The sequence below is a fragment of the Glarea lozoyensis genome (assembly GCF_000409485.1).
Source record: "Glarea lozoyensis ATCC 20868 chromosome Unknown GLAREA7, whole genome shotgun sequence".
Taxonomy (NCBI): Eukaryota; Fungi; Ascomycota; class Leotiomycetes; order Helotiales; family Helotiaceae; genus Glarea; species Glarea lozoyensis.
This window is the reverse complement of record NW_007361002.1, coordinates 1,155,143-1,170,249: the sequence shown is the minus strand read 5'-3', so window position 1 is coordinate 1,170,249 and position 15,107 is coordinate 1,155,143. Positions and strand designations below refer to the sequence as shown.

The window sequence follows — 15,107 nt, the reverse complement described above, 5'->3', positions numbered from 1 at the left end:
GAGGTCTACTACTTTCTCGAGTTCTATAACTACTATTAGATATTTATTATAAACTACTTAAAATTAGTAAAGCCTTTAACTATACTAACTAGTAAAGGTATACTATTCTCTTAAAGAAAAGAAGAGAAGAAAGCGTTCTAGGTTTTAAAGAAAAAGTTTTATATAGCTCTAGTACTTTACTACTAGAATCTATTACTTTCTATATTTCTTAAAATAGATTATAGTAGGTTTACGCTAGAAGACGCTCTTCTCTAAGAAAAAGATAGAGTCTATTAACTAGTCGGCTTCTTTTCTTAGAAGCTAAATAAGGTAGAAATTAACTATAATATCTATAATAAAGAAATATTAGCTATAGTATTCTACTTAAAGTTCTAAGGATCTAAGCTAAAAACCTATAGCTACTTTAATATTTTAATAGACTATAAGAACCTAAAGTATTTTATAACGAAAAAAGAATTAATAGAGTAGTAAATTCGTTAGTATAAAGTAATATTATTATTCTAGTTTACCTTAGTTTATAGACTAGAAAACGAGGTAATAGTACTAAACGTCTTATTAAGAAGAGAGTAGAATACTTTAGAGAAAGATAATAAAATATTAAGATTTAGGAGATTTTTAGATCTAGACTATATTAAAAACTAGCTAGACCTAGTAGAGAAAAGAGAGGTAGTAGTAGTCTCTACGTCTACTTAGATACTAGCTATATAGTTTAAATAGAATTCCGACTACTAAAATATAGAGTCCTTAGCCCTATTCTAGAACCTAGATATAAACGAGTTATAAGACGAGATAGTATAGAAAGATATACTATACTAAACTATTCTCTACTCGCTATAAAAAGATAACTAATTATTTCTAAGTAAAGTTAAAATAAAGATCTAGGTAGGCGACTATAATATTAATATAAATAGTTACCTATACTATTACGAAAAGCTATAGGTTCTAGGAGCTCTCTTTTTGTCGAAGAGTAATATAGATAAAGAGAAACCTAAACTTTTATAGAATAATACTCTAAGAATAAAGCTTATTTAGTCTATCTATAATTCTCTAGTTTACAGCTATCTAGGTCGAGACTTTACTACTTTTATACTAGGGCGTAGTTTTTATTAGTCGCTATAGTCTAAGTATATAAAGTAATTTCTAAGAAACTATAACTATTATAAAAGAAATAAGGTATAGAGAGAAAATAAGTATAGTCTTCTAAAACTATTACTAGTACTCGATTAATTCTTTTAGGAAATCTCTATAGACTTTATAACCGACCTACTAAACTCTAAGGGGAATCGATACCTATAGGTAATTAAAGACTAGTTAAGTAAAACCGTTATATTAGAGGTAATACCTAGTATAAAAGCTAAGAAGTATACTAAAAGATTTATAGAGTACTAGGTATAATACTACGGGATACTTCACGTAATTACTAGTAATAGAGGGACTAACTAGATAAGTATATTTTAGAAGGCCTTCTATTACTTAAGTAGTGTTTAATAGAGATTAAGCTCTAGATACTACCTATAAATAGATAGAGGGCTAGAGAGGATAAACTAAGAAGTATAAGTATACTTAAGGCACTTTATTAAGCGAGATTAATTCGACTAAAACTAATAGCTCCCTACTGCCTAGTTAGTACTTAATAGTCGTTATTAAGTAGGCTTAGAGATAAGTCTATTCTTTATAATATATAGTTACAACTTACCGTCCTCTATTTCTCTAGAAATAAAGTCTAATTTCGATATTAGGCTCCCTATAGCTAAGAGAGTAAAAGTCTTTATAAAAAAGATAAAGAGAGTTACTAAGCTATATTAGGTAAATATAGTAAATACTATCTAGAAATAAGAGGATAGTACTAATAAAAAGAGGACTCCGGCCTCGGTTTACTAGGTAGGTAATAAGGTATAGTTAGACTTACGTAACTACTAGATATCTCGACCTAAGAGGAGCCTAGACTATAAATATATAAAATATATAGTAGAAAAGGTATTATTACTAGTATTCGTCTATTTATTAGGGATCCCTAGTAATATTTACTCTATATTTTATATAGACCTCTTACGGCTAGTAAGTTAAGACTCTCTACTAGAGTAGAAAACTAATAATAAATAGCCGGAACCTAAGCTATTTAAAACGTATAAAAAATAGTAAGTAGAAGAGATACTTTATACTAAAGATAAAGCTAAGAGAAGAGGAAAAGTTAGATAAGTATTAGTAAAATAGTCCGGCTACTATAAGCTAACCTAGGAACTCTTAGAAAACCTAACAGATACTATAGCTATAGATAACTTTAAGACTATCTATAGAGATCCTAGACTCTATAATAGCCCTTTAATAGTATAAGGAAAAAGAAAGAAAAATTAAGAATAAATAAAAAATATATAAATATTATAGAGTCTAAGATATATTTTATAGATTATAGAAGTTTTAGAAAAGAGTTTTAGTTTTATTATTATTACGTTATTTTATTAGATTATCCTCTATATAAAGACTACTAAAAATACTATAGAAAAAGTAAGTTATACTATAGAAAAATAATTCTACTAAGTAGTACTAAGGTCGTAGCCGAAGGCTACGTATAACTATACGGAGACCGAGCGAAAGTTACTAGACTAAGGTATATACTAAAAAAATAGAAAGAAAAATCTACTAGGCTAAAGTTAAAACCGGAAACTACGAGAAAAGAGCTAGAGGCCGAAAGATTTACTAGGTATTATTATACTTTCTCTTCTTCTACTTAGGATCCTTAGACTTAGCGACTTTAGGCTACTTTAGGGCGAGTACCGGGCTATTACGCTAGACTCCGAGTTAAAGCGCTAGAGGGACTCTACTAGGGCTAGAAAGTAGTTAGTAATAGAAAATAAGTAGAATCTAATAACTTATAGTAGGCTATTCTAGGCGATTATCGAGATAATAGATCGAGAAACTTTACTAGCGACGTTCCTAGAAAGGGTAGTTAGTAATAGAAAATTATTAAAAAGCGAGTAATTTATAATAAAAGTAATCCGGACTTCTAGAGAGGCTTTAAAGTGCGCTAAGCTTTTAGAACCTTAGTTAAATCCTTATAGGTATTCTTTCTAAAATACTTATTAGCCGATATAAAACTAGCGGAGCCCGATAAATATATACCTTCTTATTTATAGAACGTATCTAGGTAGCGTAAGAGATATAAGTAAACTACGGTCTATAGATCGGTTAGCGATATATTTTAATTAGAGTCTAGTTAACTTATAAGTCCTTATAAGTATATTTTAAATAGGTATAAGAGATATAGAACTAGGCTCGTATAAGCTAATAAAGTTAGCGGACCTTAATAGAAAAAGGGCGGGTTTCGTAACTTATATCTTAATTAATATAGTTAATAGCGAGGTTAGCGTATCTAGTATAATAGATATAGACTACTAGGGGAGGGGCTATCTTCCTTCGATTAGTTTCTATTAGAGTCTAATAAGAGATCTACTTACCTTTATTTTAGTTAGTTAATAAAAAGAAAGAAAGGATAAAAAGAGGGAGGGATTCTAGTATTTATAGCGCGGATTACTAGTAGCTATAGAGATAGGCCCTATTTAATTAGATCGAAATAGAAGGTAAAAGAATATATAAAGGTAAAGTTAGTAAAGGTAAAGTAGAAAAAGGTTAGGTTTAAAAATAATTATATTTTAGACTATAGAGAGAAAATAAAATCTAATAAATATACGTCGGATAAAGTATTATTTTAAGGGGGGACTACTAATAGAATAACCTAGTAGTAAATACAGATACTAATAGGCTATAGACGGAAGGAGGGGGGTAATATAAGGGTTTAGACTCTAGGGGTAGAATACTAGCTACACGTACTAGTACTTACTAAGCGAGGGCCCTACCCTAATATACTATATAAAGCGCTAGTACTAAGCGCCGTACTTCTATATATAAAAGGCGGGCTTCGAGTAGAATTCTTCTCTCTCCTTTATCGAACTTATTTAATCCTATAAGTAAGCCCTTGTATATATATAGCTTTCCCGTAACATTTAGCTACCGAAGCCTTAATTTAAGTTTACCGTTCTATAGGATTTAAGAAAGCTCTATAGCTTAAGAAGAAGAAACGCTAGCGTAGTAAGAAGTTAGGATTAAACAGGAAAGAAATTAATAGGATAGCTTAATTATATAGGGTAGCTAAGATCGAGGAAGCTAGGTAATATTAAGCTATAATTAAAGCCGAAAAATAACGAGTTAAGTAAGATAAAGAGTAGGATAGGTTAAATAAAGAGGTTAGAAAGAACTAAGAAAAGAAAGAGAAGGACGACTATAAGACGTAACGTAAAATAACTACTTAAATACGGAAGAAGGTAAAGGCGTAGGCTAAAGCGGATAAGTTAGCTACAAAATAGGCGGTAACTATACTAAAAGAAGTAGTAGCGAGCCCGGTCAAGTCTCTAGTAGTTATATTAGTTATATCGAGTAATTTCCTAAGTAGTTTAGACGCTATATAACCTCTAAATATTACTATATCTTATTCTATATAGAATAAGGTAACTCTACCTACTCGATCTAGTCGATAGCGTAAAACTCTATAACACTTGTTATAATAGCTCTAGAATTAATTCTATATATACTTTAACCTTACCTAAGCTTAAATTATTAATTATAGAATATTATCTTATATAGTTATTAAATAATATAATTATTAATTATCGTAGTGTTTCGGTCGCTCTTCCTAAATTAAGCGTGCACTGAGTTGGACCGTGCACTCAGAGTGGAAATCGGTTACTCCAGATCACGTGCCGACGAGTCGCATCACCAAAAAAGTTCCCAGCTTTAATGATCAAGCCAAACGCTAAACAACCACGATGCTGTCAACCGCTCGATCGAAAGGACTCGAAAGAGCCTTCACCTCAATTCCTTCAGCAACGATACCGTCTTTCCTCCTCCCAGCTTTCCGGGTCACAGCGACGCGATGTTTCTCCACCTCCCCCAGTCGAGCCTCACAAATTGGCAGAGCAGCTTTGAGTATACCTCCGGAGGTAAAGTTCGAGATTCTGCCTCCGGTTATTAAGAAGGGTGCTTGGGGAACAGGTGGTCCGGGAAATTTGGTAAAGGTAGAAGGTCCATTAGGTACGTGAGATGTGGAGGATGAAGTGCAGGAAGTGTTTGAGGAGAGGTCTAATAGGAATTGCGGGTTAGGAAGCTTGTCAATGACCGTCCCATCGTTCGTAAACTTAGAGCACGATACCGAGAACCGGAAAGCATATGTCAGCGTCCAAGACAAGGAGGTCAAGAAGCAGCGCGAGATGTGGGGTATGTGAATTTATCCTGCTTCTTCTTTCCTATGAGCTTGCCCAAGTACTCACGTATTCCATCTAGGCACGACACGCGCATATCTACAAAATCACATCCTCGGAGTCTCAGAAGGCCATACTGCCATTCTGCGCCTCGTAGGCGTCGGATATCGAGCGACCATCGAAACGACCGCGACAACCGTCACGCCCGAATTCCCAGGCCAGACCTTCGTCGCATTGAAAGTAGGATACTCGCATCCGATCGAATTGCCTGTGCCGAAAGGAGTAAAGGCTAGCACGCCACAGCCTACGAGAATATTGTTGGAGGGTGTGGAGAAGGAGGTGATTTTGTCGTTTGCGGCAAAGATTAGGATGTGGAGGAAACCGGAACCTTATAAGGGGAAAGGCATTTTCGTTAATGGCGAGACGATCAAGTTGAAGGCGAAGAAAATCAAGTAAATGATTCGTATCTGTGGGGGAAGACGAAGCGTTGCTTTTATTATGTTGTACAGTATAGCATCACTAAGGCAGGGCAAGGCATATTGGCCTGGGAAATGTAAAGATATGTGGGCAAACTCAATGTAATATCAAGACTGCAGCCGTAAAATGGAACGGTCATATTCTCAGTTTCTGTCTTGACATAAACTGCGATCTATGTTCTATTTTGAAGAGAGGACCTCCTTCACAACATCAAGGACGTAATCGTGAATCGCAGCAGGCGCAGCAATAACACCCTTATTCTCTGCAAGTGTTCTTCCTTTTCCAAAATCGAGTCTTCTCCCCAAAGTATCAGTGACTTGACCACCAGCTTCCCTCACGATTAAATCACCTGCAGCGTGATCCCATATCTTCTCCTGGTAAGTCTTGCTGGTGGGTAGTCTGAGATAGATATCCCCAGCACCTCTTGCAACAGACCCATACTTCGCCTGTGAGTCCATTCTCACACTTGGTTTGGTAATTCCCAATTTGCTTGCGATAGCGGCTTGGTCCCCGTGAGATGAGTGGCCAGCCTCAACACTTTCACAGAAGATGGCTTCCTTGATATCCTTCACTGGCTTCATGGCAATTGGCTTGCTATTTGCAACAGCACCATCTGTCAAAGGACGGCTCGTGGCACCTTGGCCAAGAACAGCTGAGAACAAAACTCCATTCCCTTCAGTATCTGTTTGATCTTTGCCAGATTCCGCAGTGAGTGTGGCGGAATCATCGACGGGAAGATTTGGGCAACCGAGAACACCAACTTTGACGTCTCCATCAACCATCAATGCTAGGCAGACAGCGTATTGGCCACCTCGAAGGAAACCTTTGGTGCCATCGATGGGATCGAGAGCCCAGATTCTTCCCTTGCTGCCTCCAGCGCTGTTGCCAGCATCAATGGCTGTAAGCATATCATCAACGCTCTCAATTGGGCCACCAATGACCTTCTCCGCTGCGTCGTCTGACAGTTTGGTGCCCTTCACCAACGCCCAGATCTCATCACGCAATTTCGTGTTTTCCCTCAACGTACTAGCCTCTTCCTCACCGACAACCTCATCTTCAGGGAAGTTCTTCTTGATAGCAGCGATAATCAGAGCCTGAGCACCGAAATCTCCAATCGTGACAGGCGAAGCATCATCTTTGGAGACAGTCCCCTTTGCTTTCTCATGGAAAACTTTCTTGGTGAGAATGGCAGCTCTTTGAACCGCGAGCTCTGCAACTTCCAATTCCTTGCTGTAGGTCGACATCGTGACAGTAGTATAAGGGTTGAAAAGAGTTTTTTGAGATGAAGGGAAGTGGTGAGATAGAAGAGAAAGACGCGGCCAGAACTTTGTTATTAAGGTAGCCAGTATTACTACAAGAAGGGAGATTAATAAAACCGGGCGTCTTGGATTGCTTTTTCTGCGTTGCGATACTTGGGGTGGATGATGTGAAGCGTTGATCTGATATTTCGTGCTACCTGTTTGCACATGAGCCGGGCCGAGACCAGCTGGATATGTAATATAAAGAGAATCAATTGCGGAGGGGATTTAAGCAGACTGTTTGTGTGATTTTTGTTGCTAGAGGCACTTACTGTTGAGATCTGGCATCACAGGACTCTTAAATAGTTATGAATGATCGAAAATGTATTCGTATTTCTAACAGCTGGTGAGTTGTGGTGTGGTGAGGATAGGTGAGCTTTGACATTTTCTCAAGCCGATGGCCGAACATTTGGGACAAGACGACGATTAGTTCCTACTTAATTCCGTTGTTTCACTAGAACTACTTTATTATCTAGTGCACACGTCTACCTTTATATTCACCATGAATGTGACTAAAAGGAAGTTCAATGCCCTTCTAAATGGCATTGGCAATAAATCAACGACCTCACTCTCCTCCCAAAAGGATGTCAACAATGATTCCAGCGTTGATTTAACAGCTAGCTCAACGACCGACCAAGCAGACTCACAGCCCAAGAAGCGTCGCACTAGCGGTTCAACTTCGAAAGACATAGAAACAGTTTCCACGGTGAAAACTCTCGCGACGAAGCTCTCTGCCACAGCAAACATGACACATAAGAAAGCCGCATCTGTCGCAACCACCCCATTAAACATGGAGAGTCCCAAGTACGCGCCTTGGGATCGAGAAGAATTCCTGAAGCGTCTGAAATCATTTTCGAACATTGCAGATTGGACGCCCAAGCCAGCGAAGGTTAACGAGGTAGAATGGGCGAAGAGAGGGTGGGTGTGTCAAAAGATGGAAAGAGTCAGATGCTGTCTTTGTAATGTGGAGATACTGGTAAAACTCAACCAGAAAGTGGTGGACGGAAAGGTGCAGCCTGTGTATATTGAGGATAACATAGGTAGGTTCGCGATAGAGAGGTTGGCAGATATGTGCTGACTAGGTGTAGAAGAGGCTCTGGTGGAGAAGTATGTTGAGCTCATTGTATCTTCGCACGATGAGAGTTGCCTCTGGAAGCAAAGGGGCTGTGACGGTAGGAGCATCATACTTTGGCAATGTCTTCGACCGCTAACCTCAGACAGATACGATATTCAAATTACCGCTCACGCACGCACCGACGACACTTGAAAGTCTCCGCGGACGATATGACGAATTGCTAGCTAGGAAGGCCCACCTCCCATATGACTTCAACATACGGACACCGTCTGGTTTTGACTACGACACTGTCTTGAATTACCTTCCTAAGAACTTCTTCGCTCCAGCCACCCAAACAGATGTAGAGAATGCTTCAACCCCAGCTGTGAATAAAGTTGCATTTACGATGGCGTTATTTGGCTGGCAGGGACAAAGACACGAACGTTTAGGGGATCAGTTGGACTCATTATCTTGCCAAGCATGTTTCAGGAATCTTGGACTGTGGCTATTCAGAAGCAAAGAAGTTAATAGCTCAGGTGAAGAAGTGGTTCGAGCCCCGATGAGCTATTTGGATACCGTTGAGGAACATCGAGACTATTGCCCTTGGAGGAACGCAGTATCACAGAATGGGTTGAAAGCGGCATCGGTGTCAGAAACTACAGCTGTCCCAGGATGGAAGGTTGCGATACGGGTATTGAAGAATGATTATTACTTACGGACAGGAAAAGATCCGAAACAAAGTATTGCGGAAGTTACCAAACCAGTGGATGACCAGGCTAGCGAATTTGGTAGTATAATGGACGACACGGAAGATGTGAAAGTTAGAGACGAAAAGGATAAGGAGCGGTGGGCTCGGTTGAGGAGAGTGAAGAGTCTTTTTGATACGAAGAACAAAAGGAAGTCTGCAGCAAGTGTGAAGGAAAAGGCAAAGTAGAGCACTGAGCTATGGTGCTGCTGGATATGAATTGCTCGATTCTGTACCAACAGAGTGTGGTCAGTTCAAAATGTTTTTGGTCGCATTTTGGCGTTGGCTTGGGAGCAGGCTACAATATACCCACAGGCTCTTATCCGTTTTGTGCATTTATACTTTAGGAATAGATATTTAATGTTTTAACCTCCACATTTCCAATAAGTATGTCATGATTTGGTTTTTCTCTTCGATATCAGTTATACTTGTAGGTAAAATTGATAGGTAAAATAAAGGTGCACTACCTACTAAGGGTAGCCAGCGTCTGGCGTGCCTGCGTGGGCCCACTCGCGTAAAGTGGTTTTCCTAAGGGGCGAGTTTTATTGAGTTGCTATGACGACAGACGCGATTAAGGGACCGCGAGGCTACAATCTCAACGATAACATTTACTGCCCGCTTTGCGATAAAGACTTATAATAACCGACTCCATGAGGTACTCTTCGTCATTTACAACGATTTGCATCAACATCAACTAACTCATATCACCAGAGGCACCTCAGGCTTTGCTCCCCAGAACTCTTTGGGCTCGTCCGAGACACCCAGCTTTCGCTCTCGCTCCCCTGACAAAAACAAACCGCAGCATCAGAACTTACCACGATCAACTTGGACGACTTCGGACTGGGAAGGCTCATCACCATTTAGAGACTTCAAAGTTCCATCTCCTCTCAGTGAGATTGGTAACTCGACATCGATTCTTTCGCAAGATACACCTGGATCGACATCCTTTGTTTTTGGCGAAAAGCGTTTGAGTGCGCCAACGACCGAGTCTCCTATACCTTTTGTATTTGGCGCTTCCAAACAGCATAGCGATAACAAGATGGTCAACGAACGCTCTCCCGCAAAAGTGCCTTTGCGACCGGTCGTACCTAACACTCAAGCGCCACAGATGTCTCAAAGCTCCGATTATCCCAAACCCTCTCAATCAAATGTTCCTCAATTTGGCCAGTCGAGTCTTCCTCAATCACCGCTTCCAAAGATTCCGCAGAAGAGTTCGAACATGTTCATCCAGCCAAAATCAAGACCTGAGCACCATAGAGAGAATGATAGACCAGGTATGTTTGTGTAGTGGGGTTACTGCCGGGCCAAAGACTGACATAAATACGCATCTAGCACATCCACATATGGATGCTATAAAGGAAAAGGCGAAAGAGTTCTTCAACCCCTTGATTCCTCGAGCACCCGCGGCATACAATGCGCCAGTCGCTGCCCCAATGCCTGCTGCAACAACTTATACCACGACCAAAGCAGCACCAGCGCCAACCTTCAGTTCATTTGGGGGAACATCTAGCTTCTCTACTGTTAATGGCAGATCTAACTACATTGATCTTACTCTGAGCAATCACCGTGCGACAGAAAATGATTATGATCCGTTTTCATTTGTCGACCCTGCCAAAGCGCAAGCTGATCTAAAGGCCCTGTTCGAAGGGGTCATCGACGATGATGACGAAATCCCACGTACCAGATCTCGCAGAAAGAAGAAGGAGGCCGAAATTGAGGATCTTGCAGATAAATTGAAAGCGATGGATGTGCAAGAAGAAGAAAAGTTCGAGGTTGAAGAAGAGGAAGATGATGGGACAGTTGAGGGCATCAAAGTCAAATTACTTCCTCACCAGACAGAAGGCTTCGACTGGTTGATGGCTAAGGAGCTGGGCACAAGTAAGAAGAAGGGCAAAGCTCCTAAGGGAGGAATTTTGGCAGGTATATTGCCCACTTGTTGTTTTCACTGCCCCATACTAACAAGTAAGACGACATGGGTCTAGGCAAAACCTTGCAATCTATCGCGCTCATTGTCAACAATCCGAGACCTAAAGACGCTGATTCGATTGCCAAGCGCAAGCTTCCTGCCGGTGTAGAGAAATGTACTTTGGTTGTGGCTCCTCTTGCTCTCATCCGACAATGGGAATTGGAAATAAAGGATAAAGTGGAAGAAAGTCATTCGCTTCGAGTAGTTGTCCATCACGGACCACAACGGACCAAACGTTTTTCAGATTTGAAGAAGTATGACGTTGTTATCACAACCTACCAGATCTTGGTATCCGAGTTTGGAAACTCCTCTACTGATGAAGATGGTCTGAAAGTCGGCTGTTTCGGTCTCCATTGGTACCGTGTTATCCTTGACGAGGCTCATACCATTAAGAATAGAAACGCAAAGGCAACTCAGGCATGCTATGCTTTGCGGAGCGAGTATAGATGGTGTTTAACGGGAACGCCCATGCAAAACAATTTGGATGAACTTCAAAGTCTCATCAAATTTCTACGGATCCCGCCGTACGACAATGTCAGGGAATTCAAGGATCAGATCGATAAGCCCATGAAGAACGGTCGAGGTGATTTGGCATTGAAGCGTCTTCGTACTATTCTGATGACCTTCATGAAAAGACGTACAAAGGATATTCTTCTTAAGGAGGGAGCATTGAATCCTGGTGGTAAGCCATCGGCTCCCGGAGCCGCAAGTACCACTGGATTTAAAGTTACGGAGCGTAAGATCGTGAAGATAGCAGCTGAGTTTTCGGACGAAGAACGGCGATTTTACGAGCGTCTCGAAGCCCGTACCGACGCCAGTATCGAACAGATGATGAGTGGGGAAAAGATTAATTATGCGAGCGCTTTGGTCATGCTTTTGCGTTTGAGACAAGCTTGCAATCATCCCAAGCTTGTCGGCGGAAAGCTTGCAACAGACAGCGATGCTCTTGCAGCTGAAGCGGGTCCCTCAAAGAAAGCTAAATCAACAAGCTCAGAAGTCGACGAAATGGCCGACATGTTTAGCAGCATGGGTGTAACATCGAAGAAATGTGAAGTGTGTCAACTTGAACTTGGCAAGCAAGCTATCGAAGATGGAGCAGTCCGGTGTTTGGATTGCGAAGCGGATCTTGAAGGCATTGAGAAAAAACCCAAATCTAAGCGGGAGAAAAAAGAGAAGAAACACAAGCACCGTCATGAGAAAAAGGTGGCCAAAGAGATCGTAAGGAAACCTCGAAATCGGGCTATCATCACTGATAGTGATGATGAAGAGGAGACTCAGGAGGGCTCTTGGGTCGTACCCGAAGATCAACGAGGCTCTCTGAAGCTTGGGAAAGCTGGAGGTGTTGATGATGAGGATGCTGAAGGTGGTGGAAGGTGGCTTGACTCGGACGACGATGACAGCTTTCCAGATGTCAAAGACATTGGGACGCAGAAGAAACCTATCAAGCTCGATGAATCTGCTACCGAGTCGGACTCCGATGAAGACTCAGACTCAGACTCGGACTCAGCCTCAGAATCTGGAGACGAAGTGGAAGATGAATTTGGTTCTGACGAGGATAAAGAACTTTCAACTGTTGCGACGTCAACAAAGATCACACATCTCATGAAGATTCTGGGCAATGAAGTGGCGGAGCACAAGTTCATTGTCTTCTCGCAATTTACATCGATGTTGGATCTCATAGAGCCATTTCTACGTCAGAAAGGATTTAAATTCACGCGATATGATGGCAAGATGAAGAACGACCTACGCGAAGCCAGTCTCAATCGGCTTCGTAACGATCCAAACTGTCGGATCCTGCTGTGCAGTCTGAAATGTGGATCTCTAGGCCTGAATCTGACCGCAGCTACTCGAGTAGTAATCCTCGAGCCTTTCTGGAATCCGGTAAGTTTTATTAGGAATTCGGTTTAAAAATATCTACTAATTTCTACCTAGTTTGTTGAAGAGCAAGCCATCGATCGAGTACATCGTCTGACTCAAAAAATTGATGTGATTGTGTATAAGATCACAGTCGCGGATTCTGTAGAGGAGCGAATTTTGGACCTCCAAGAGAAGAAAAGAGAACTTGCCAAACAAACCATCGAGGGTGGTAAACAAGGAGGTATCGGCAAGCTTGGTATGAAGGAGATTCTGTCACTCTTCAAGCGTGATGCAGAACATTCCCATCCGGTGCAACCCGATCAGCTTAATCTGCACACTAAGCCAAGGATTTTGAAGGAGATGGGAGTGACCAGTTCTTCCAACGATTACTCAAGTTCACGAGAACGCAAAGCCACGCCACCCATGCGGCAAAGCACTGTAAAGGAAGACGAAGTCTATGGTAGACGATGGTAATAGGTTTTGAATAGTTGATTGGAGTAAGGCGTTTGTAAGGTCGCCCGGCCAATGTAGATACCCGGTTTGGAGGAGGACAAGACAAATTCTGTGATCCTTCATTCTTGATTCTTGTTTGAGTTTCACTTTACCGTTGTCGGCTTTAGGATTTCCTGGGCAAATGTGAAGTCTTTGTCGTGTCATAAGGTTACAATGAGGCTGTGTAGAGTTCGAGACTTTCCGGCCATGTTTGGTGATACTCGAGTAGACTTGGCAGAAATGATAGCTGCGGGCTATTGAATTCTGGTCTGTAATCCAGACGTTGGATCGGCCTATCCGCTGTACTCAGGAGTCCTTCAGCATGACCAAGCGCTTTGCTTGGACTGCGAGCGGCCGTCGTTCTTTAAGCGGCATGAAGCGTACCCGCTTTGGGATATTATTCTGGGCGGGTCACAGCAGTAATGGCGCTGCTTTTATTCCAACCAGCGCAGCCAAGGCAAGGCTGGTGTTCTCCGTTGAGGGCTTAGAATTGCTTGCGTAGTGACGTCGGGCATAGCCTCGTTTAATGATTTCCCCACCTCATCTCCTATTTGATATGTGATCTACTTGTAGTACTTCATAACATCGAGTCAATTCTCTTTTCTAACATATCAATCGAATCTTCAATAATCTCAAGATCACAAACAATCAGCTACACAAAACCTCGATGAGATATCCCCAATTATAACAACAACTCAACCGTCATTTACTACAGCCATAAATCAAATCCTCCAATTCCAATTACATCACCTCCAAATCATATCAATAACCTCAAAATGCCATTCCCACCAGACCCTCGCGCCATTCTCGCAAAGAGACACCTCCTGGCAAAAGCAACCTTCCTCCCCTCCGCCATCGCACCCTACCACACCCCCCGCGCTCTCCCCTCCGCCCGTTTATTCAGCAGCACGCCCATATCATCTTTCCCCCGCGCCAACGCGCAGAACAGAGAAGAGATGAACACGGAACCCACCGAATACAGCAAGAGCGGCACGGACTCTAGCGCGGCAGCAGAAGACGAGGCGTTTGATCCGAGTAAGACACGGCCGGAAGATGAGAAGGCCGCGAGCGAACAGAGTCTAGATGTTAGCCCGAGCAATCCAGAGGTGTCCAGGCAGAGGGACACGCAAGAGGGAGGTGCTGAAGGGAGCGCGAAGGATGATTCGAAGAAGAGTGGGACGGGGCATGGGAGTCCGAAGAAGGCGGGAAGTGGGGAGGCGAGGAAGATTTGAGAAAACTACGATGGATGTGTGAGAAGCATGAGGAAACGGTGAGGTGGTGGTGTATATATGTATAATGATTGAGATGGTTGGTGCATGTTTTTTGGCGTTGGTTGTGATGGGATGAAAGAAGTCTTAGATAAGATTCTGTGTATGTCACTACATAGTGAGCTAAAACTAAGAACGGTTTTGGTAACTTTGTGGCTGTAGCAGTTCGATTGATAATAGGTGCGACTAGTCCATTAGCTTCGTTAATCTGGCTCGCGGAGGACAAAATGAGTGGCAGTCACCTACCGGCAAATCTTTTAGACTGAATAATAAGTCGACTTCGAATAGAGCTTAAAAAGTCTTATTTACTTAAAACAGTTGACGAAATAGTCATAAAGTTCCAAGTTAATCTACTAAATTACGATATTTTGTCAACTTATAGTCGAAAAATTATTCTAGTTCGACTGCCACTTATCTTATCCTCCGCGAGTCTGGATCGCTGTGTTTAGGATATGTTCGCATATACATTTTGTTGATATGTTTGATATAGCACTTGAAAAACTGCCATTCGGGGTCGCTGGTGGTATGTTATACAAGGGCTGACCGTACGGCTCTTTTCTTGTTATATGGAATCAATGCCTGCATAGCCTGTGTCTCTCCCGCCTCGATTTCTACAAAGTGAACAGGTACTTACGGCCATTGCCCTTGGAATATCACAAAGGGCCTACATGTGACATTTTTGATATCTCGGTGTAATC

General features: G+C 41.5%; 4 protein-coding genes across 4 annotated transcripts; 3 read left to right on the top strand and 1 right to left on the bottom strand.

The window, feature by feature from the left end:
- Nucleotides 1–4,820: 4,820 nt before the first annotated feature.
- On the top strand, nucleotides 4,821–5,708 carry GLAREA_01573 (Ribosomal protein L6; the record flags this gene model as incomplete). Its single annotated transcript, XM_008088789.1, has 3 exons — nucleotides 4,821–5,085; nucleotides 5,155–5,268; nucleotides 5,335–5,708. The coding sequence occupies 3 exons, from the start codon at nucleotides 4,821–4,823 to the stop codon at nucleotides 5,706–5,708; spliced, it is 753 nt and encodes a 250-aa protein (XP_008086980.1).
- Nucleotides 5,709–5,908: 200 nt separating this feature from the next.
- GLAREA_01572 (Carbohydrate phosphatase) lies at nucleotides 5,909–6,973 on the bottom strand (the record flags this gene model as incomplete). The annotated part of the gene is made up of 1 exon (XM_008088788.1): nucleotides 5,909–6,973. One exon carries the CDS (start codon nucleotides 6,971–6,973, stop codon nucleotides 5,909–5,911), a length of 1,065 nt encoding a protein of 354 aa, XP_008086979.1.
- A 556-nt stretch (nucleotides 6,974–7,529) lies between these two features.
- On the top strand, nucleotides 7,530–13,123 carry GLAREA_01571 (P-loop containing nucleoside triphosphate hydrolase; the record flags this gene model as incomplete). The annotated part of the gene is made up of 7 exons (XM_008088787.1): nucleotides 7,530–8,067; nucleotides 8,116–8,199; nucleotides 8,249–9,011; nucleotides 9,538–10,100; nucleotides 10,159–10,746; nucleotides 10,794–12,673; nucleotides 12,725–13,123. 7 exons carry the CDS (start codon nucleotides 7,530–7,532, stop codon nucleotides 13,121–13,123), a joined length of 4,815 nt encoding a protein of 1,604 aa, XP_008086978.1.
- Nucleotides 13,124–13,917: 794 nt separating this feature from the next.
- Nucleotides 13,918–14,373, top strand: GLAREA_01570 (uncharacterized protein; the record flags this gene model as incomplete). Its single annotated transcript, XM_008088786.1, has 1 exon — nucleotides 13,918–14,373. One exon carries the CDS (start codon nucleotides 13,918–13,920, stop codon nucleotides 14,371–14,373), a length of 456 nt encoding a protein of 151 aa, XP_008086977.1.
- Between the last annotated feature and the right edge of the window lie 734 nt (nucleotides 14,374–15,107).